Raw genomic sequence first — 24,248 nt, 5'->3', positions numbered from 1 at the left:
AAAAAAAAAAAAAAAAAAAAAAAAACCCTCTTTCCTCGCAAAGTATGAAATTAATTCCAAGAAAATACGCTAGATAATTACGCACACGCGATGCCTTTATTATTATCCATCGCTTGTATCCACGCGTATTATCCCCGTCGATTAGTCGATTTTTCTTCTTCTTGAAGAACGCGTCTCGAAAAGGTCGAAGGTGCAGCGCGATCTTTTATAGAGTTAGAGATAAAATTCGTTAATATATATTCTCGTTTTCTCGTTTCGTCTCTCTTGGTAGTTTAAATTACTTCAGCAGAAAATTTTGCTATTTGATATACACGTAAAAAGTATCCGGAAATGTAATATTACTTTATAATAAATGTTACTTAAACATTTAATATCGTAAGTGAAATTAATTTTTCCATAAGGATTGCGTAACGTTTTACATTTAAAAATTACTTATTTACATTATTTGTTGGCTATTTGTTGTATTATAATTAAATATAAATAGTTATTTTTAACTCCCCTTGTATTAGTGCTTATAAACGCATTAAAAATAATTTTTTTATCAATTTCGTTATTGTTTTTTGTGGTAATTTTTTTTTATATTTCTCTTAAATACTTACACAATCCAAATTCTACTTAATACTTAATAAATACTTACACAATCAAATTTCCAAATCACGAAATTATTCCATTGAGCATATTATTGCATTTTCATTTACACATAAAATATAATTTTCACGCATAAAAATAAATTTTATTGTACTATAACATTTTATTATATTCACAATTATACAAAAGATAATGACAATAATGAAATAAATCTTTTTTCTTTTTTTTTTTTTACAAAACTCGAATTACAGAATAAAAAAAATGTCCGGATACTTTTGAACTACAGATATTGTTTCATCGATAAATTTTATAACCAAAAATGGAAATTGAATTAATTCTATGCACATAGATAGATCGACAAACTTTTTCTTTTTCTTCGCATCTCGATGCTTTAAAAATTGTAATCTCCCCTCTGGCACAATATTCAACCGTTTTCTCTTCTCTCTTTCTCTCCCTCTCTCTCTCGATAATCGCACAGCTGATCGATACAATAATTCATAATCGCGTCAAATACACAATTTCACACAGCCGCACCCTGTACACGAGAGATATAGGGAATATACGAAAACGAATAGTTAGTAGGCCGATAGTCGGGCTTCAAGTTTTCCCGTGTGCTCTCTGACCGCCATGTGTTGCTATGGGCAGTTCTCGAAGGTCCACGCGGCACGCAATCCAAACAGGTGCTGACGAACCAGGTAACGGACGGTTTCCAACAGCTGCCACGCCAGGTGCAGCTACCTTCCCCGGACACGGGGCAACAAGGAGCTTTTCACGTGCGGCCACCACCTTCTCTTTCCGATTTCCTCCGCTTCTCTTCCTGCCCTGCTAAATCTATACCTATAAATATTCCTTTTTCCTCCTTCTTCTTCTTCTTCTTCTCCATTTTCCTTTCCTTCGTATCTCTTCGTTCTCTTCGTCCACTACGATTACTTATCGAGATCCTCCAACTTTCGATTTGTTTTTTACAAATTTAACGAGAATTTTCAGACGTTTAATCAGTTAGTTCGATACTGAGAACGAGATTCCTTGGGAAATTTCTTATTATCCGTGGAGTTTGATTTATATTTATAGCTCGATCGTTCTTGACCGTTCTAAATCGTACATGTTTCTCGAATCGGGCAGGAATTTCAAACGATCGAATAAAAATACCCGAAATAAAGGCGATATGTAAAGAAATCGCAAAAATCGAGAAGAACTCGAGTCGAAACGACAAAATTTCCTAGATTTCGAGAATTTCGAGAATTTGGAGCTGGCCGGAAACGTGGTTCCTGCCTCCTCCCTCCCTCCCCCGATCGACCACCGGTCGCGCGCAACTCGAACAGCCCGCGCAACTTTCCCTTTTCCCGGGGCCACGGTTCGGGTGACGATCCAAAGCTGCACGGTATAAGACCCGTGGAATAATGAAAAGCAGCGGCTGGGTAATTCCGTTCGTGAATGAATGAAGGTGGGTGGAGTCTGTGAACAGCGGCCGAAACGGAATCAGGGGCGCATGACAGTCCTTCGAACCCTCTGCCTTTTCAGTTCCCGGTCGATCGTCCACGCGTGAGGATCCTCCACTTCGTCCTACGTGCCCCTACTCCCCCCCCTCCAAGTTTTTCCTCCCGGCGATCCAACGGATCACTCGCTTCTTTCGCCGCGATCACTTTCGATCTTGGTGCTCCTTGAAAATGTTGTGCCGCCTTCGCGACCAGGATTTTTCAATTTTATGGGATTTTTTTGGAGAGAGAGAAAGAGAAAGAGAGATAGGTATGAATATTTTTTTTCTTTTTTTTAATAATTTCGTTTATCTGTTTTCGCCTCCCTTATGATATTTCTTTTTTATTTGATAGAAAAAGATTCTTCGGTTGATTTTTTTTTTTTTCCGTTTTATTTTAGTTTCGAAGGGGAGATTGATGATTTTGAGAGTGACTTTTGGTTTTTTTTTTTTTTTACTTCTGCAAACGATACTTTTCGCTTGAAAGTTTCACGAGATAAAAGCGTTGTAATTGATCAGAGATATTCTTTCCAATGGAAAGTTATTATTTTTTTTTTTTTTCTTCTTCTTTTATTTCGACACTTTCAAATGATTTAAGTAATTCCATATATAACATGTTTTGGCGGTTGCCGTGTTCACTTGTGTTCTCAAAGCACGTTTTCCACGACGTTTCCGTTTATTTCATCTTTCGAATTAGAGCAAAGACGGATTTAATCGTATAATACCCCTCATTGTGTCCATCTCGGCGAGTCAGATGGACGTAGGTGTCGAATTCCACGTAGGAAACGGAGAATGGAAGTCGAAGAAGCGAGTTAACCATGAATTCCTGCTATTTCCGGGTGGGGCGTCGAGAAAACGAACGAAATCGTTCCTTTAACGACCAACTTTTCGAGGAGAGGGGGTGATACTTCGATGCTATCGGTTCGAAAGGAAATCCGTGTGTTCTTCCACGTATTCACACTGCTACTCTTCCGAAACTCACCGTCTCCGAACTTCATTTGCGGGGAAATTCGCGGATCGCCAAATCTCTTTGTAATATTTGCTATTTATTTGTCTTAATCTTTGCATACTTTATATCTTTGCACTCGAAAAATACAAGGTTAACAAGTGAATCGTGTATTAAGTTCACAATCCATCACGAAGAATTATTCGATCGAAACTTTTTACTTATCGACGTCGAACCATCGCGAAAATTCCAGTTTAATTCTATTCGGATCACAAGAGATAAACCAGATAAAATCGAAGAAATCGGTATTCCTTCAAGTTCACAAGAGTTCTATAAGAGTTACTCTCTTATAATCCCGTATTCCCCGTGTAAATCGGAAATCCTTTATCTCGACGGGAATAAATCTCTCGCGCCCCTCTTTCGATCAATCTTCATTTCGAGATCAACCTCGAAATTACGAGAACGGATACGTGGAAGCGCGTTTCGATTGCTCGTTCATTCGCATCGTTATACAAGTCCAGGACGCGGCCTCGCGGTTTGCAAGCGCGAGAAACAACGCGAAATGACACGTCGAGGGCGAGCGTAATCGGGTTTCTTCGCTCCATGTTTCCTTTTCCTAAGGTAATTATGTAACACACGCACGCGCGCGCGCGCGAGAACACCCTTCTCGAGACGTAAGGTCGGCCGATGACGGACGTAAAAAATGCTCGTGCGAGAGTGATCCTGATCGTCGCCGCCCCTTCTTTTTCTCTCTCCTTCTCTTTCTCTTGGAAGGGTGGCGCGAAGTCGAGAGAGATAAGCGAACGAGATCTCGCGTGTCATTTCGCCATAATTCTCGAGCGTAATTTATGCTTTTCGTGGAAAAGCTGTTGGAAACGTGGGGGAGGGAACGTCGGGGGATGATAAAACGGAGAAAACTAAAAACAGAGACGAGGTTCGAAGAGGGAGGGAGAGGAGAGAGAGAGAGAGAGAGAGAGAGGAATGGAGTTGAACGAGGAAGAAGTGAAAAAGAAAGTCGAAAACGCGAAAAGGGAATCACTTTGTCGGGATATCGTATGTTTTAGCTACTTCGTAAAATAAACAGCGACCGTTTTCCTCTCCGGTTTCCTCTTCCCCACCCTCTCTCCCCTCCTACCTTCTTGTAGCAGCTTGCATTTTCATACGGTGTTCCAACCATCCCTTCGTCCCGTGCAAACCACCCTCTGTCGGTGATTGTTAAGCGAAAGATAAACTTTGGATTCGTACTTTCATTCCGATATACTTTTTTTTTTTTTTTTTTTTCTTTTCTCTCCTTCTCCTCATTTTGTCTTTTCTATCCTATTTATTGTCGCTGTTTTTATTTTCTTTTTTTCTAGACCAACACACGACATTCTCTACCGTTATTTTTCTTGCCCGTTTGTTTCTCTTTGTTATCGCTTTTTTTAAATTTCACTCTTTTTTCTTCCCATCTAGTTAGTTTCAATTTCTCTGTTTCAATTTAGATATTTCGAAAATCCTCTGATTCCATCTTATTAATCCCATTTTCCTCGTTATTCCTCCCTTGCCGTTTTTCTCTTTACCTCTGTATCTATTTTACGCATCCTATGCGTAAGTCTCGCAGTTCATTTCGTTCCCCATTTCATTTTTCTTCTGTCATCGTTTTCCATTTTCTTCCCTCTCCTTTTCTCGGTTCCTCGATTTTCCCATCTCCTTTCCTTTTTTATTTTATTACCGACTCAAGTTCTCTCCGACAAAGAGACACGGTTACCGGTAACAATACTCTCGCTTTAATCCTGTCCACGCTCCTTCTTTCGTCTCGTTTCTTGCCCCTCCTCTTCCATCCCACGATCTTTCCTCGCGTGCTTCCACCGAATTCCTCTCCATCTATCTATCTATCTTTCAGCACGCCATTGAATTCTCTTTCTAGTGTCTTCGTCTCGTCATCCCAGAAGGAGAAACGTGAGGGAAAAGAGGGAGGGAGAGTAACCCCCTACACGCGCCTGTATTCTTACGCAACCAACCAGCCGCACCAATGTGCTCAAAGACTGTTTATTAAAAAGCTTTTAGCGATATTAGACTGTCCACGAGAAAATTTCCTTCTCGAGTAAACGAGGTGCCGTGAAATTTCGTCCGCTCCTCCCATTCGTCATCGAATTACGGATGAAAAATTACGCGAGAAAATTCGCGTTCGCGAATTTAATTTGCGAAACTCCAAAGACGATCTAGGACAATTTACGAACTAATGATGTTAGAATGAAAAATGTTGAAAAATAGAGGGGGAAAAGGGGGAAAGGAATTCGTAAATTCGTAAATTGAATCAAATCGTATATTTTTTATTTTAAAAAATTATCATCGAATTTATTTTTTCGCCGTGCGAATGAAAAAAAAGAAAATTGGAAAAATAATTCTCGAGATGCGCCGAACGCATTATATCCTGGAAAAAAAAGGAGTGAAAATAAGAGGAAACTGTAGGAAACTTGTTATCATACTGGCTCGGTTCGTCTTCTTTTACGTCTTACTCGGCTATTTCTCCCTGTCGGCTTCACTGACCGATTGATATTCGTTTCAAGTCGCGTCCCATTGAAATCAGAGCTCTAAAGTTAATCTAAAAAGAGAATTTTAGATTAATTTAAAATGTACGGAGAAGTTTCTGTGACTCCGAACTCGCCTCTCCTCTGTTACCAAACTCCATTATTCGTGAATAAATAATGGAAAAAAAAAAAAAATAGAAATTCAACTCCACTACTTTCTTATAAAAAGCTTGAACTTGACTAGGCTATACAACTTAATTATCGATCGATATTAAAAAAAGAACAAACCTATATATCACGAATATATTCAAAACAATCTTACAATTATTATTCCGTTCGTATAATTTTGAAAAAAACGTCTCGAAACGGCAACCTCACGGTCCAAGAAACGACACCACTTAATCGATATCTCGATCGATCAAAATCTCCACGAGTCGCGAACACGCGAACCAATGAATTTCCGCAAACTTCGCAAAGTCATTCTGCGACTCGGGCAAGCGCTCGATTTCCCTCAATTACCATAATCCTTGATCCGTAAGTAACCCTTGCTCGTGTCGAAACTTCTCACCTGTGTGTGACGTGCACCGACACGTGTTCACTTTAATTGTCCTTAAATCGCCACCGATCCCTTCTTAAGCAAAGTGTCCCTTCCTCGTGTCGTCGTGACTTCCGGTACGCGTTTCGAAGCGTGGGGTCTGGCTTTCTTCCTCGAACGGGCGCGGTTTTGCGGCGAGCAGGCCTCGACGACCGGCCGACACATGTGGAAAACCGCACATCCTTCCTATCCACCATCTGCCTCCCGCTCCGCTTCCCTCTTCCTCCTCTTCCGTCCTCTCCCCTCCTTCTTTTTCGCCCATCGACGGATCGCGTTGTTGCGTAACGAGTCCACTCCGTTCGCTCGTGCTCGATTCATCTCACTTGTATTTCGTCTCGAGAAGTTGTTACGTGTTGTTACGGTTTAGAAAAAGAAGAAGAAATATTCTAGATATTTTTATCTCGTATGTAATACGCGTATGGAATAATGAATTGAATTGAGTACACGTGTGAATTATGAAGAGCGTGTAAAAATTTGAATAATATTATTTGCATGATTAATTAGAATGACATTGTATCTTTTCCTCGTTTCCGCGATTTGATTTGAAATTTGTTTTTCAAAAAATGGGGGAGGGGAGAGTGGAGATTTTTCGTTCATTCATTGTTTGAACAAAGGGAAGAAATTATGACGAGTGAAACGTAATTAATTGTAACAAAGGATGTCGAGAACAGTATATCCGGAGAGAATCCGGAAAATCGTACACGATAGGATAAGTGATTAAATCTGCCTGAATATATATATATATATATATTATTGGGTAGCCGATAGCGAGGATAACGATAACAGGAAATGGAGGAAGGAATCGGAAAGAAAAATAAGGATAATTGAGGAGGAACGATTGGGGGCTTGAAACGAGTAAAATCGATCGGTGACCGCATCGATTCTCCCTTACCGATTAAGTGGCTTTCCCCACTTGTACCAACGGAATATTTAATAATACCTTTTAACCCTTTGTGACTCGTGAAGAATTCCTCGAACGAAGGGAAAGATATACTCTGTTATATTTCCTCGAACGCTTGACATCGATTCGAAAAACAAAGTGGCTTTTTATTCTCTGCTTGAACTTCGTTTGCAAGTAAAAAGAATCCTATGGGAAACGATATGCTATCCGGATATTGGTTTAATTTTTTTTTTTTTTTTTTTCCTTTCCTTTCCTTTTCTTTTTTTCTTTAAACGGATACTTGAGACGGATTTATCGACTCGTTCGAGAAAGAGAAAGAGAAAGAGAGGATGATCTTGAAGAAAACGTTTCACTTTTTCCTGTGATAAATCAAATATCGAATTATATTGAAAACTAATAATAATAATAATAATAATAATAAAAAATTTACTAGTAAATTTTGCAATCATTTTTTTTTTTATTTACACAGAATACAAATAATATACTGGCAATTAAATCTTACGAATTTTTCTAATTATCGAAATTGATAAATAAACGTAGTAATAATCTCTTGTAATAATCCAGTCATTAATAATCTATTAATAAGTTGTAAGCTAATAACATAGGATTAATACGTCAGAGATATTTCTTTTCTTTTTTTTTTTTCTTTTCGAACTTTATTACTTATTGCGTATATATTTTATGCGTATATATTATACATACATGGAATTATAATAGTATTGTACGATAATAACGTTATTTATTACCTAATCTTATCAACTAACACGTCCTCTTCTTTAACACCACAACTTGTTGTGAACAATATCGTACCGCGCGTACTCAATTAATTTTCTTATTATAAAAGAATACACATGTAAAAGATTTAACAGCGTTTCTTGGAACCGGTTTTGTCCACCCTTCGATGCTCCATCCCTTTTTCGACCTTTCTCCTCGTCGTTTGTTAAATTCTCCCGCTCCAGTTGACACTGACAATCGGTCCCGCTTCGTTAATACCTTTGATATTCTCCTAATTAGTACCGAATTATTCATCGCAGCCTGTTTGTGCCAGTCGTTCCAGGGTTAATAAAGTTTAAACGATTCGAGCGGGAAATTGTAGAGGTAATAGTTTTTTATCTTGTTTAGAAACAAAATTGTTGAACGTTCTCGTTTAATCGGATTATGCAAATTGAACATATAGTATGATATTTTGAATAAAATAAAAAAAATTATATATATTTCAAATCTTCAATTTAGAATCAAAGAACTGTTCTATTTTTTTGTTATTCCGATGATAATTTGTTTAATCGGAGTCGTGTTATTGGATCAACTAAGATAAGATAAAAAAAAAATATTATTCTTAAATATTTCGCGTTACGATTTCATTCTCAGCATTCTCTACTGCGAATTAAAAATTTGTTTATTCTCCGTTGAACGATTTACGATCGATTGTTGAATCGCGCGGAATTTCATTTGCTCTAGTGCCACGTGATCCGCGAAGCACCAATCGTGTCCTCGTTTGCATAGAGCCACGGGAATTGGCGAATTTCGGGCCGAGAGAAGGAGAAGAAACAGGAATAATCTTTTCAAGATTCGTTCGAACGAAAGAAAGATCATCCGATCGATCGAATCGGCTGTTTCTTTTCGTTGAAAATTTGTAACGAAAGGCTTTTCTGAATGCGACCTATTCGAATGCAAATGACTGCTCAAATGGAGCTTCTTTTCGACTTCGATTCAACGATTAAGTTGGTTAAGTTGGAAAATCTGCGGTTGTTCGAATACGAGTCGATCGTGACCCATCTTTGCGAAGCTTCGAATACGAAGATCGATTTATAATTTTTTTTCTTCTTGCAACGATAAACTTTTCGTTCTCCGTGCTATCTGTAGTTGACCTATTAGGAGAAATATGTAAAGAAGAGAAGTCTGGAAAAGATTCGATGGAGGGGGAATACAGTCGACCCGATTGAATCGAACGAGAGACGTTGGTAAAATTTTTGGATCGATTAGAAGACTGGTGTACAAAAAACAAGATTTATTCGCTTAACATGTGTTAACAGGAACAGAAAAACGACTTAAAAAACTTTGGAAAATACGTGTTTCTGTCGATTAGATATTAGAGAACTACCACGTATTTCTTTCTATTCTATTTTACAAGTAAAAATTCGAAATCGTTGCGCAGAAACTGGTTGTGGTTCTTCGTTACATGCATCGGTTACAATCGGTTAACCACGACTAGCTATTAGAGACGTCAGTAGAATTTCATTCGACTTCGCTTCGTTAATTCCATTTAAATATTTCAAAGAAAAATTGAAAGAAAAATTGAGAAAAGTCACGATAATTTTCGTTCACACTTTAATCGCTTAATCATCGATTATCACGTCTTCTCGCACTCTTTTAAAACGATAAAACGAACTGACGAACTGGAATTTGATCTGACGAAATTATAAGTACACGAAGTATACGATCGCTGCTAGGACCGCGAGAATGGACACAACCATCGTGGTGGGCATCCCCTGATTGTCCCCTTGACTCGTTTTGTTAGATTTGAAATGATCCTTCGTCCAGGTCTTCTTAGGCAGGTTGCCCGTCTTTTCTGACTCGACCAATTCGCCGACTTGATACTTCGTCATTAGGTCAAAAGCGTCTGTGGAGTGGCCAACGTCGTCGAAGTCCTCGGAACCATCGATGCCCGAATGGTCCAACAGTACCTCTTCACCGCCTGGATGCTCGTTTAGAAAACTCGTGACATCGTACACTTTGTCATGTAGAATTATCAATGTCTTGTCCTTGTTGCTGAGTTTGGCAACTTCGCTCCTCGTGAATTGCTTGCTCATCGTTTTGCTCGGCTCTTCGATTCGAGGGGAAATTCTGAAATCACCGATACGATGGGTTATGATTCGTTCAACTTTGGTTTATGACGTTTTTTTTTCTTTCTTTTTTCTTTTAAACAACTATCGATAATAACTATCGACTAAAACTAATCATCATTATGCAATCGACTGAGAAATTGCGTTTAATTATCATTATCTTATGAGATATGATATCTTATTAATTTACTTTTTAATTTACCTATTCGAGATATTTTTTTAGATAATGTAATTAAGCGATTAGAAGATATATTTGATAATAATGATACAAAAGATTGAACTTTAATCTTTTGTCATTTATCGAGATTGAGAAAGTGTATAATATATACATATAAATATTCAAATATTTTTTTCTCTTTACACAATTTTGATATATGCAAATAATCTGGAATCTCTTAAGTACGTGATATATTTTTTAAGTACAGATTAGCACGAGATGATTTTTTTTTCCATTTAAAAAAAAGTTTCTAGATTTTAAATTTACGTCATCTCCATTTATCGCTTCAGTTTCAAGATATATGAATTTATATATAATATTATGTTATATAATTTATTTCGTACATTTTGAGAAAATTGAGGAAGAAAAAAAGTATATATAAAAAAATTTAAATGTATATTTGTAATTTTATTAATGCACGAACACACTTATTGAACAACTTAATTTTTTTTATACGTTTTATCCTTAAATTTAAAATAAAGAAATGAATTGAATTGAAAATGAATTGAAAAAATTTATTTTTTTTCCTGTAATTGTTCGACCATACGATAAACATAAATTAGAGTAAATTAATAATTTATATTTTTCGCTTAAAAATTGATAATAATTTCAAAATATACACATATTTTCAATTTACAATTAAAATATAAACATTGATTGTCATTATGGTAATTATTACGTATTTATGGTAATTATTAGCACAATTACTAATTACTATAATCGGATGATAAGTTACGTCATATTGCATGACTATTCGAATACGCGACTCATTTCTTATGAAATGGTCATTTTTTTCTTAGACAAACGAGGACACTGGAAGAAAAATGTTGATTTCGTGGAATGTATGATCGATATAGCTACGATATTCTCATTTGTTTCATTACTCAGCGGAACGTTCTTTTTCGACAGATAATCAATAACGATTTTATCGAAGTCTTTTCCCTATTCTCCTTGATGTTCGTTATTTATCGAGTTGATTGTTCTTGTACCCGTGACGCGATAAAAGTCTTTTCTCTTCAAATATTTCATTATGTGGCGAATCATTTTTCCGAAAAATAATTAACAATTATGCATAATTTTTTAGAGAATAGAATAATCAAATCAGTTTATTTAACGATAGAAAAATATTTTAAAAATATTAGATATTAAATATTTATGTCTGTAATCATATAATACAAAAATTATATATATCTATATGTGAAATTTGATTTATTTTATCGTAAATTTTTCAATTTTAAATATCTCGATGTAATTTTCGAAGTTGTTTTCCATTTTACATAAATTTTATCTCTGATATAATTGATTTAATTATTTTATATTACATTTATATATCTTGTATTTAATTCTACATATTACTAAGTAAAATTTTATCAAGAAATATTATTCTGTAAAAGAAAATATAAGTTCAAGTATTGAATTAAACCTGATAAATTAACAGTCAAAAATTAATAGGATTTGTTAAAAAAAGTGAAAAAGAGATCGATATAAATATTTTAACTATAAAACAAATTTCAATTTGCACGATAGCAAATTTTCTACGCTATCAAGCATGATTACGCGAAGGTCATTGGAGATTATTAAATCAATTTAAGCTGAATGTTTGCTTTTTTAGTGTCTCAGTATCGTAACTATTTTTTTACGAACCCGCTAAATGAAAATGCTTTAAGATACTTTAAGATTTTTAAAAGAAAAAATGAATAACGAGGACAAATATTCGAATAGTGGCATGATCGATCGAATAATTTAATTAGCATGATATAATTAAATATTGAGTTTCTCTTATAGAACGGAAAGAAATGTAATAAAATGATTTCATAGAGTATTACATTCGATAAAAAGAATGTTTGTACCAATGATTGAAGACCACGTATAGAGATTACGTCATTCTTTGCACTCATTGCAAATGTCTATCTTGAATAATACTAAAATAGTTGAATATCGTATCGAGAAGTTATAATTCTCTAATGAAAATTAAATTCGATTATATAGAATTCCACAAATATATAATTCATATAATTTTATAATTTAAAATAATAAAGAAATATTGTCATTTTATCATTAAATATATTAAAAAATAACGCGACATATCGTGTAGACTTTATACACACACACTGTGTAAATTAGTCTTCAACGATGAAAAATATAGATACCTATTCGAAAGAAGTCGGCTTGGCATTCGAGCGAATCAGTAACCGAGAAGAACGCTCGATCGAAGCGCCTCTTTCTCGTGTCGGCCATGTTTTTGGCCTGAATGGCACGTTTCACGAGACACACGAATGTCACCACGTTTTCGTTCACTTCCTATGCCTTTGTTTGTTCGAAACTGCTTTCCGTGATGGTTAAAACCAGAATTCCTTGACCACGTACCTTCTCGTTTACGTTTCAATCGCGTTGGAAATACAGCTTCTGTTTTTCGTGGCTCGACTGCTCTCAATCCACGGATTCCTCGATCGATTCTCTCCGTAGCGTGGCGTGACTGTGACGTGATTGTGTATTCTCTTTTTCTTTTTTTTTTTTTTCTTTTCTTTTCTTTTTTTGAAGAAGAAACAATAAAGGAAAGAACGTGAACGAACGATCCACGAGTTTACTCGCGAGGCTATACCGGCACAAACACTGCCACGAACCAGGTCAGTCCGTAGTAGCTTTATTCTTGCCCCCTCTAGATGCTGCCCCACCATGGGCCCCTTATCATCTTCGACTCCCACTCGTTCAACTTGTCTTCTTTCTCGATTCGCAGTGCGAAAAGAAACGACAACCAACCAAGAGAGATGCATGTTCTAACGTTTTTTTATTTGAATTGTTAGATAGATATATTTATTAGATGGAAATCCGGTTATTTCAACTTACGTATACAATATAATTGGACTATGTTGAACGCTAATATATATTTAGTTATCTACAATATACGGTAGAATTTGAATTTAATTCATGCAATACTTACGTAAATTTATTTTTTAAAAATTTGCGAGTAAAATTTTTTTTTTCTCCTAAAAATCTTAGTTGTTGAAAATAATCGAGAAATTAAGTTGCAATTTGTACGATTTTTAAATATTGATATTTATTTTATATTGAATTTGAATTTGAATGATTGAGAAATATTAATGAGATGGTTTGATCGATCGTTCATATTCTGTTAATGTTTTATTCAAATTTTACACAGAGAAATAAAAAATAATTCAGAGACGAATGAAATTTATTCTGTCATGCTTTGCTGTCATACTTTAATATAAGCAAAAAGAAGCAAAAACTTCATTTTTTAATCATAATATATGAATATGATTATATTTTCCAAAAAATTATTATTTTAAATTTCGTTTGTTCGTTTTCAGGTTTGTTTGGTTAATAATAAAATATGAAGTATATTAAAGAAAAAAAGGAATGTTACGATAATATGATAATAATAATTCGCTTATCGTAACTCAAATTTCAAAAAAATTCGTAGAAAAATTCAATATCGTGACGTATTTTAAACATCGTTTTCATAAAAATAATTGAGCACAAGGTTCAAAGTATTATCTTCGATAAGACAACACGAAAAACATATTATACATTAATGTGGACAACAAAAAATAAAATCATTTTGTGCTTTAATAATATTCATGCGATTGTGAATTATTTTTAAACCGCATTATGAATTTGATAATGTATAATTAAAAACGTTTTCTTCTATTGATCATACCAATGGAAATATTCGTTGTTAATTTTCTATAACAAAAAAACATAACGGAATGAGGTTAAAAGGCATTTCCGAGAAAAGAATAAAAATGGTTTATAATATTTACGGAGGTATAATCTTCTTTTAATTTTTCTTCTTTATTTAACTCCTGAAATAACATGACATAAGATAGATCAAGAAATTTTGAGGTTATAACGTTTTTAAATTCATTTCTCAGGTAAAATTCTTTATTGAACATAACCTATTTTTCGTATTCGTTCATATCTGATATTTATTCATTTTCACATAATCGTCGAAAATTAGTCTGAATTCGAACTCACTTTCGGTATTGATCGCATCATCGCATGCAGACCTGCATTAGCCGCATGCAACTGCATTCAACGAGAACTCTCTATGGACTGACCATATAGTGCAACCGCATCCATTGTGAATGCGACTTTATCGTGTACTCGATGCCTTAGTGCATTGACATTATTGTATGTACATTTTCATGAACATTATTCGATCATGAGATCATAATTTTCACGATAAAGAGCGGAAATACATTTAAATATGTGCATGTTATACAAAATATCAATTCTTTACGATTTAAACGTATTAGATTTTTTATTGAAAAAATTATAATTTATATTTGAATAAAATTTATAAATAACAGAAAAAGATAGATTTAAAATGATATATCGAGTTGGAAAGAGATTGAAATATAGCTGTCATACCGATGAAGTTACATTACAATAATTAATTAAACGAAAATATCGATCCCATGGAATTTTCTAATTCTCTCTGTAATTACGTTCACAAAAAATTGGTGTAACAATTGATTGAGATAATAATTTGTAATTTTCGAAACGTTTTTATAATTTGTTTATTTCATTTTGATTTTTAAACGGTCGTTTGAAAATTTTACTATTAAACGGTTCATTTAACACGTGATAAATCTCGTCGCAGAGATGAATTTTTATTAATATAAAATATCAATAAATTTTAAAATTATGGAAATTAACTATTATTTTAACTCATACATGTTAATGATAGTCCCAAGTAATAATACATTGTTCAAATATTTATATTTCATTACAATGATCATTATATTACTATGAACAATGTATGAAGAAACGTATTATGATTTATTTCAATGGAAAATTGTGATTTTTATGGTATGATGTTTATTAAAACTTTATTTGAAATAAATATATATTTTCCCGACGAAATATTTATTTTTGTTTTTATCATTGATTTCTATATCGATTTATCTTTCACATTATACCGTATCATCTTTATTGGATGAACCAAAAATAAATATTTATGTTAAAAAGAAATAATTATATTCTTAACTTGCTTATTTTTATATGCGTATATAGTTTCGTAATATGGAAATTTCAATACATTAGAAATGAAATAGATTTTCAAGCTTTAATTGCACTCAATTGAAAACTAGCCAGTCATGATGGCGAAAGAACTCGTATTCGATCAAGATCCATTCATATTAATTGATAAGACGCACAAATATTTTTGCATGTCATCTGAACTTTGTATAATATTATCATATATAATATTATATATATATAATATACATCATGCATATACAAGTTTTTAATTGGTAATAAACAATATTTGCATGATAAGATCCATACTGGATTCAATGCTACATCGGCAGAATTTTTATATCAAAGGTTTTCTAGAATGAACGATAATCGATTTTAATCAAATTCTAACAATGTTTGTTGACTTTGAATAAGATGGCAATTATTGGGAATCATAAAAATCATATTACATGTGATTTGAAATACGATTTCTATTCATAGAGTTCGTATGAACACGTTGTTACAATACTGAGAAGTATATGTATAGATGCGATATAGATATAAAAAAGGGAAGAAAAAAAAATAGTGTTTTATTGATCGCGTGCCTGGATAGAGGAGAGAGCACATCTTGCTCGGCTGAATTTTCGTGACACGAATTTTAATTTAAACGCGCGGTTGACGTGCCAGAATATCGAGAAACAGATTGAATCTAGTTTGACCAGATGTTGAAGGATAGTATTTCGTTTCATCTGTATTCTTAAATAGATCGAAAAATAGATCGAAATTTATCGTATATAAAAACATTTTGATAAGATTATCAAAATATTTATATTTAATATTCTTTAAGAATAAAATAGACATTGATTTAAATTAAATTTAATTTTAAATATTCAGACAAGATATTTAAATCGCAGAATATTCTTTCTCGATCTTTTGATAAAAATTAATTTCATGATATTCATAAGAATTTGTAAAATATTTTGATGGATAAAAATGATTTCAATATTAATTAATAAGTCGCATAAATCTGGTCACAATAGGAAGATTTAAACAAAGAAATGAAAAATATACTCTCTTGAAAAATACAAGTATTTTTATTTATAACAATCTCAATCTCCTTCTGATTTTATCCTCCTTATGAATACCAAAAATAGTAAAATATATAGGCGTAAATGACGACAGCAATTGCGATAATCACTTTAAGCCATGGTGACGTTTCGTATTTCGGTGGCTGATATTCCCAATTATCGTCATCTATCGTCGTGTCTTGCACTTTTAACTCTTGAACAAAGAAAGATCGTTTTTTCGTGAATATTATTTCGTAATTTGATATTAATTTGTTGTGTATAATTTAAAGATCAAAAATGATGCAAAAATTCTTTTTTTTTTATTTCGATATTCTTTAAATGAACTGACAGTATTCGTAAGTGGAAAAAAAAAAAAAAAAAGAAAAAAATATAGGCAACGTACCACTAAATGATGTTGCAGAAACAGAGCCGACAACCGTTCCTATTTTGTAGGTTTCACGAAGCTGTATAGCCTCGCCCGAGTGTCCAATGTCGTTGAAACATTGTGTCGCGTCTTGTCCAGCTAGATTCAGCAACACTTCCTCCCCGCCTGGATGTTCGCTTAGAAACTTTGTAACATCGTACACACCTTTTTCATACACGATCCATAGATCTTTAGCATGATTGTGTTTCGCTACTTCTTCCGCTGTAAAAGTTTTCGACATCTTGTTCTTCAGCTTTTATTCACAGCAAAAAATTCTTGAAATCTAAATAATAAGAAAAAAATAAATTTAATATCTCATATGGAAGAACAAGAGTGACAAAATGTCAAGAAATATCGAATACTAGAAAGAGAAGAATATTAAGGAATGTGAATGCGATGTAAAATCAAATTATAAATCTTTTTTTCTTTTCAGTAATAATATGTAATCTTATACATATTATATTATTACATATTGTTGAGATTTTATTTTGAAGGAAAAAAAGACTTTGTTGTTACACTACAAAATATACATGTCACGATTACTATTAGATTCCACGTTTCGATATATATGATAACTCATATCCTGTAATTACGTTGAATGTAACGATATATAAATCTTGAATAACTCGCGTGATGTTACGTTAAAATAATAAAATCAGTCAATTCTTCGAGCTTACCTGTCGAGTCTGAAATTATTCCTCTAAGGATAAAAACGCGTTTCGAAGACAGGTTCGAAAAAAATGGGACATCGCGTATCGATTAGGTCGAAATTGAAACGAAATTTCACTTCGTCGAGTCTATTGTTTTCTCGAAATAAAATTAAGTTTTGGTTAAAAGTGGAAAACAACTCTCGGAAAACTTCGCGAAACACGTCTGGCGTATGAAAAAGCGAACACGTTTTGTGACGTGGATCGTTCCAAGCAAAGTCAGTGGAAGGCACTAACCTTTTTTGCCTCGAGAAAGGCGGTTTCTCGGTCATTTCTTTTTATTTCACATGGTGATCACGACTTATTATTGGTAACGTTTCCTCAAGGAATAAATTTTAATGAAAAAAGTCTTGCAACTGTTTCAAATTTGATGGATCACGTTTTTTTCTTTTTATTATCATTTTTACAGAAAAAGAATTTTAATATTTCTCTATGATTTAATCGCATTCATCCAATTCCCACAAGATTTTTAGAAAAAGTTTTATCATCATAGTGTCACGATTGTCTGTTCAATCGATCGAAATTTTGTAACGATAGAAAAATTATATTCCACGAATATAATACAAATAAAAATAGAAACGAAAAAATTCTTATATTATTAAAAAAAGAAAAAAAAAAAAACTCACGTATATACGCCAAAGTAAATAAAAATTGAAGCTTACCTGTGTAAAGTTTTCAACGAATCGACAAGGTTGAATAGACAAGATATTTTAAATTTTTTTTCAGTCAACGTATAAGATATTCTAAACGAGTATTATCGTTGCTTAAAACTAACTGAGTTAGCATTTCCTCTTTCCTCACAGTGTCGAAGTTCGCGGATCCTCGCATAATGAATTCAATGAAAATGCATGGACTGTTTGCGTGGTCATTTACACAGAATGGAAGTGCGTTGTCGATCGATAAATTCTTGATGAGACTATCGAGATTGTGTTCGTTTCGTTAATACAGGTAACCAATAGATATTGGTTTATTTCTCTGGGATATGGTGGATTAATAAATATATAAATTTTCACCGTGGAAAACGCAACAAAAGTGTGAATCGCTCGGACACAACATAATGCCGAATTTTTTTTTTTCTTTTTATTTTTCTTTTTTTTGACTGGTTTTCATGCATTGTGATAGAATGTTCTATTTATTACAGTATTATATATATATATATATTTTTTTTTCATATCGTTCTACCAATCTCTTTAATTAATATAATAATTAATTCTTTCTCATCTCCGTTGCTATTTATCGTATTGCAATGCCTGTACGATAACCGTAGATTGAGGATTTTTTTCATCATTATCTTAGCAAATAGTTACACAACTGTTTACAATTTTATTAATAGTTATCGGTCTAAAGTTTAAATTTGCAAAAGAAATACTAATCAAACAAGAATTGAAAGATACGAAAGGTCTTTATTTACAAATTCGATATATCGAGGGGGGGGAAAAAAAAATATATGTGTGAAAAAAATATATTTTTCATATTTCTCAAACATTAGATAGATAAAAATTCAATTGATTTCGTTGATATATTGAAATTTAAAATTGATCGATATCAAAATTTTAATTATTGATGAATATTTATACAGGTGAAATTCCTTTTTTATGGTCTTGTTTAATTATTCATTCGATTACTTATACAAAACCCGAAAAACTATTTCCAATTTTATTTCCATTTCACGAAATGCAATCGGAGGGCAAGAATCAATGTTGAAACGATCGGTTGGTGGTAGCCGAGGGCATCTAATATCTCGAAAGAAACAAAGTGGAAATTGGGAGGTTTGAGAGTGATCAGTAGCTGGTCTCACTGCCACTCGTGTAAAAGCGATTCGTCAGTTCTGCGTGACCGGATGTCTCTGCATTTGGAAACGGATGAATGGAGGCGAGGGAAGCGGACGATGCCGTTCGCTTTGATCTACGTAATTAAACGGTGCAATTTCCACACAATGTCGAATATCCATTGCCGAGAATGTATCTGTAGATTGAATTCCCATCCCTCGATTTTTCCTCGATAGAGAAGAATGTGTTGAACAATAAATCTCACCGATTGTAATTAGCGTATTTGGAATTTATTTATTTAATTTTTTTTTTTTTTTTTTTTTTTTTTTATACTGTTTCTTCTAATTTTTCGATTTATGGAGGAAGTAGTTTATATCGAATTTTCTTGGCCAATAATTATATCAATTTGTTGCCTTTTTAATTTTTTTATATTCAATTTACAATGCAAATATACGATGATAAATATATATATATATATATATATATATATACACACACGTATACATACACACACATATATATAAATAAATATAAATGTATAGTTAAATATTTATATATGTTAAGTATATCTTACGTATGTACATATATTTACATAACACATAATAGTAATAACAATAATTATACAACGCGTAGAATAGGAAAAAAATATTGATTCGTCAATATCCGTGAAAAATGTTAAATTTTTTTATCGTAAAATTGAATCGAAAATACGTCGAGAATGGTCAAATTAGACGGAATACGAACGGCAAAGTTTCAATCAATATCTAATCATTGGCCCTGCTCTTATTACCCCCCTGAATAATCACGGCGAATAATCACGCTAATTCCATCGAAGCTCTTTCGCGCGATTCGTTTTTGTTTCGTACTCGCTTCAAGCGATGTATCCACTCCGATGTGTCTTGTGTCTCTCTCTCTCTTTCGCACGAAGCAGGCAAAAAGAATAAAGAGAGAAAAAGAGAAAATCGTTTTTGATTCGTTCCACGACTTCGTGGGTGGACGAGAAATCGAAACCGATTGCTAATTTTAATTATCCCCTTTGCTCGCGAGATATTCCTCTTCCTTTTACATCCCCTGTTCCTACGGAGAAACCAGAGATCCTGGCACGATAATTACGTTAAAGCGATTCTAAAAAAAAAAAAAAAAAAAAAAAAAGAACATTGAAGGCGGAGGGAAAAAAGAGGGAAACAGATTAAAGGTGACCGAATGGGGTACGTTTACCGCTTTTAATCCCCGACTGCTGTCTCTGAAAGCACAGTGTCGAGAAGCAACGGGGTTGGCTGTTAACCAGCTCGAAGCACGCGATCCGCCCATTGGCGCCTAAGAATCGCGCAACGTCGAGTTATAGAGCAGAGAAACGCGACAGCCATGATCGACCGCGATTAAGCTTTCACTTTCTCCGCTTGATGGTTCTTTATAAGAGTCGCTAAATATCACCTCTCGAATATAATATATATGTACATATATCTTTTCCTTTTTTGAGGAGATTGTTCGAATTATCCAATCAAAGAGATGTTTGTACATCGTTCCTCTCGTTTTAACTGTATTCGTTTGGTATTGCAGAAAACTGGGGCAAGGATCAAGATTTATTCTCACTGCTGTCCTCATAGCACTGACCGGCTGATCAGCATCTGCGGAAAACCGACCACGTGCATCGAGTGCATTCGCGAGCTGATTGCTACTATTAAAACCGTGAGTTAATAGGAATTAAAATTGGGAGTACAAAATCTGGAGAACAGAGATTTATATATATATATATATAAGAAAAAAGATGAGGTTACGCATGTATGATACAGGAAGAAAGATATTGAAGAACGGAAGAAACGTAACCCCCCTCCTAATATATTTTCTTAATTCGTTTCAGTCGCCTCTGAAGGGAGTGAACAACCCTTACGATCCGCACAACTTCGACGATTATTACGCGGACGACTACGGCGGCTATGGGACCGGCGACGGTGGCCAAGGGAAAGGGGGTGGCTTTGGGGGCCCTGGAGGGCGCGGTGGTGGCGGAGGCGGCGGCGGCGGCGGAGGTATGCCACCTCGACGCGACAACCGCGCCGGGCCGGGCGACATGAATCGCGGGTTCCCGCCACCGCCGAGAGGTGGGCCGCGCGGAGGAGGCGGCGGAGGCGGTGGCATGTCTGGCGGGCCACCTGATCGTGGCTACGGAGGCAATTCTCGCGGAGGAGGCGGCGGTGGAGGATACGAAGGCGGACGAGGCGGATACGGTGGCAATAGGGGTGGCCCGCCCCCATATGCCGCTGGAAATTACAATGGTAAGAGGAGGTTCAAATCGTTTGGGATCGAGCAAATCCTCTGTTACGAAGCGAAGCGTTGTAGATTTACGTTGTTAGAAATTACAAGAAAAAAAAAAAAAATATTAATGATCATTGCCGACTTAAGTAATTTTAGAATAAATGTAATCAGGTGATTTCGATATCAAATATAAGAATTGATTTGAATAAATATGAATAATGTATATATGATTATTACTTATGTAAAAAAAAAAAAAAAGAAAAATGGATATTGAATATCCAAGTAGCGAAGTGTAATGGAGAGTTAATTGAATTGTACGATTAAAATGTCTTAATAGTTGAGAATTATTCGAATCGTTGATGGAATTAACGAATGGTCATTATAATGAATCACGGTAAATAATTTGAATCGTGGTAAAATTTAATATGGGATGAATCACGTGATGAATCTTCCTGTTAGAGATTAGAGAATGAATAGCGATGCGTTGGACGGCCGTCTTCGCTTCGGCTTGGAGAATATTTATCATCGTGCCGATCGTTGTGTTTCACGCAGGTGATGGATGGGGTATGCAAGGAGGCGCGCCAAACGGTTTGGGTGGCGGTGCTAACTCGGGAATGAGCGGCCCACCTATGGGTGGCAATAATCAAGGAAATCAGGGCAACATGGGTGGAAAGACCACTACTCAAGTCACCATTCCTAAAGACGTAAGTAAATTTTGTTCAATACTTTCTCTACGAGTTCAAGACTTTCTCTTCTTTCAAAGAAAACGATAATAGGTAATTAATAGTAGAACGAATTAGCGTACAATGGATAATTCTTAACGTTTAATCTGATCAACAGCTTGCTGGGGCAATTATCGGCAAGGGAGGCGCCAGAATTCGAAAAGTAAGATCAGATAGCGGTGCTGGAATTACTATAGACGAACCGTTGTCTGGCAGTAACGATCGCATTATCACTATAACCGGATTACCCAGTCAGATACAAATGGCTCAGTACCTGCTTCAGCAGAGGTAATTGTTTCGCTATGTGCGATATTTTATTTTATTATTTTTTTTTTAACCCATACTCTCCCATTTGCGCCCTATTGTGCAACTCTTGAAGCATTTTAACATGTGACAAATGTATTAACGTCGATTAACAAATAATTAACATCATTCTTACAATGTATATTGCGTCTACTGGCTGGCATATTCGTATCATTGTTTGTAAACGAGTTTCCATTAATTCTGCGTCTCTGTTCAATCGCGAAATATGGAGTAATCCGCTTTGTAAAGTAACTTTAGAAATGAATCCCTGGCGCGTAAACGTGTGCGTTCCAAGTCTTTGCAAAGTGGGTAGGGAGCTTTTGTACAAACACGCTTCTATCTCGTCACAATGGATAGCTTATAATGCGCAAACACGCGTTCCATATCTACCGTAAGTATCGATTTTCCCACTTTTCCCCGCGCGAAACGCGATTCTCCACTCTTAACTTTTTAACGTGTCACTTTTCTCCAAATTGAAGAAAGAAAAGAGAAAAGAAAAAAAAAAAAAATATCGATCCAAATTTCTTCACATCTTGAAAATTCTCCATTCTAGCTTTCTCATTAAATTAATATTAATAAATCGAGAATTACGTAGTGCTCACATGCTCACGCCACACGATCACACGCATTAACATCCTTAGCTTATTACCTCGAAGCGATCACGTCCAGGAGCCGCCCTACTATAATAACTTTCGACAAGTAAACGCCATTGAACAGAGGGAAATTAAATTCCGCTTCTGGTCGCATCGAATCACACGATCCATGCACGAGGACTAAACTAATTAACTTAAAAACCCCGACTAACCAATGCGAGAAGAAATCGTGAGAAAAGTGAACAGGGGGAATTAAAAAAAAAAATAAATAAATAAATAAAATAATAATAATAATAATAATCGTCGCGAAGGTGGAGGAAATCGAAGGTGGAGAACACGGCGTTGGAGAACACGTCTGCTACTGCTGCTACTACTACCACTTAAAGCTGAACGAGTTAAGCAAAAATGGGAAATCGAGCGCCGTTGCATGGAAGACTAGTGATTTTGTTGTTCTACTTTCGATATAACAAGGAATCACTAATCATCCTACAAAGGCGCTCGCGATCGTCGCCTTCTCTTCCCAAGAATATCCTGCTTTTATGGAACTAACATCAAATCCCGCTGCGGCCTCCATCGTTCGCGTGACGTTCTCTCGCGTTGCGTAACTTGTAATTTTCTTTCGAGCTTCTCACAGAATTTATTTTATCCGTGTAGATGTTACGAATATGTGTTTAAATTTAAATAAAAAAATCGATTCTAACTATGGTCGAGGTTATGTGTATTTGCTTGGAATGTTAAATATGAATAAATGTGTTCGATTCGTTCTTTGTTGTAAATTGTATTTGTCTTAGAATAGAACGTGGACGTCTGCGAGATGGATATAAGAAGGAAATGTAATCGAAAATTTAGCGATCGGTCGTCGAGTTGAAGCAATTCATTCCTATCCTTTATAATTTGCGAGCTTTTTTTCTTCTAATTTTGCACAATAATATTAACTGTACTGATCGTTAGTAGAGTTATATAATGTAATTATATCGAAATAAATACCTTTTGAAAATGTTGTCAATGCAATTTTTCGTAAAGATAGATTTTTCAAGCATGATAATAATGTTTAGGATATCGCGACTCATCAGAGAATTTAAAATGATATCGATTAATCATAATTAATAATAATAATAATTATTATTATTATTATATACAAATATTAATCATTCTTCTCTAATAAAATATTTCTGATGATCTGTTACAGCGTGCACGAGAATGCAGACCATTATTAGGACGTGGTGTAAAGAGGAAGCATTCGGGGGGAGCCAAAGATGCGTTTATAATTTTTTTAGGGATACTTCTTCGCGCGGAAAGTGGAGACCGATTAAAAGCGACGAGAACTTTTTCATCGAGAGAGAAAAAAAAAAAAAA

The 24,248-nt window shown here is 34.6% G+C and overlaps 3 protein-coding genes and 1 long non-coding RNA gene across 10 annotated transcripts in view; 1 reads left to right on the top strand and 3 right to left on the bottom strand.

Moving 5' to 3' along the window:
- LOC122713437 (heterogeneous nuclear ribonucleoprotein K) overlaps nt 1–24,248 on the top strand; it is a 90,890-nt gene extending 66,642 nt beyond the window's left edge. For all 6 annotated transcript variants that reach the window (XM_043933876.1, XM_043933875.1, XM_043933874.1 and 3 more), the window contains 5 exons: nt 20,582–20,710; nt 20,883–21,294; nt 21,827–21,978; nt 22,115–22,284; nt 24,082–24,248. In XM_043933876.1, coding sequence (XP_043789811.1) covers nt 20,582–20,710; nt 20,883–21,294; nt 21,827–21,978; nt 22,115–22,284; nt 24,082–24,109 — 891 coding nt within the window. In that variant the 3' untranslated portion in view covers nt 24,110–24,248. The remainder of the gene's footprint in view (nt 1–20,581; nt 20,711–20,882; nt 21,295–21,826; nt 21,979–22,114; nt 22,285–24,081) is intronic.
- LOC122713438 (cytochrome b5-like) lies at nt 7,648–12,695 on the bottom strand. Of its 2 annotated transcripts, none has more exons than XM_043933877.1 (2): nt 12,225–12,695; nt 7,648–9,858 (listed from the first exon to the last, which is right to left on the bottom strand). In XM_043933877.1, the coding sequence occupies exons 1-2, from the start codon at nt 12,248–12,250 to the stop codon at nt 9,432–9,434; spliced, it is 453 nt and encodes a 150-aa protein (XP_043789812.1). In that variant the 5' UTR covers nt 12,251–12,695; the 3' UTR covers nt 7,648–9,431. The 2 variants fall into 2 exon arrangements, with proteins under 2 accessions (XP_043789812.1, XP_043789813.1); XM_043933878.1 differs by having other exon boundaries at nt 12,442–12,692.
- On the bottom strand, nt 13,442–14,107 carry LOC122713440. Its single transcript, XR_006346488.1, has 3 exons — nt 14,071–14,107; nt 13,857–13,898; nt 13,442–13,779 (listed from the first exon to the last, which is right to left on the bottom strand). It is a non-coding gene; the product is annotated as an uncharacterized LOC122713440 (long non-coding RNA).
- LOC122713439 (cytochrome b5-like) lies at nt 16,130–18,071 on the bottom strand. The gene is made up of 3 exons (XM_043933879.1): nt 17,915–18,071; nt 16,525–16,828; nt 16,130–16,335 (listed from the first exon to the last, which is right to left on the bottom strand). The coding sequence occupies exons 2-3, from the start codon at nt 16,784–16,786 to the stop codon at nt 16,190–16,192; spliced, it is 408 nt and encodes a 135-aa protein (XP_043789814.1). The 5' UTR covers nt 16,787–16,828; nt 17,915–18,071; the 3' UTR covers nt 16,130–16,189.

Source organism: Apis laboriosa, unplaced genomic scaffold (assembly GCF_014066325.1).
Source record: "Apis laboriosa isolate Shangri-la unplaced genomic scaffold, ASM1406632v1 scaffold23_cov150, whole genome shotgun sequence".
Lineage (NCBI taxonomy): Eukaryota > Metazoa > Arthropoda > Insecta > Hymenoptera > Apidae > Apis > Apis laboriosa.
This window is presented reverse-complemented; position numbering and strand designations above follow the sequence as displayed.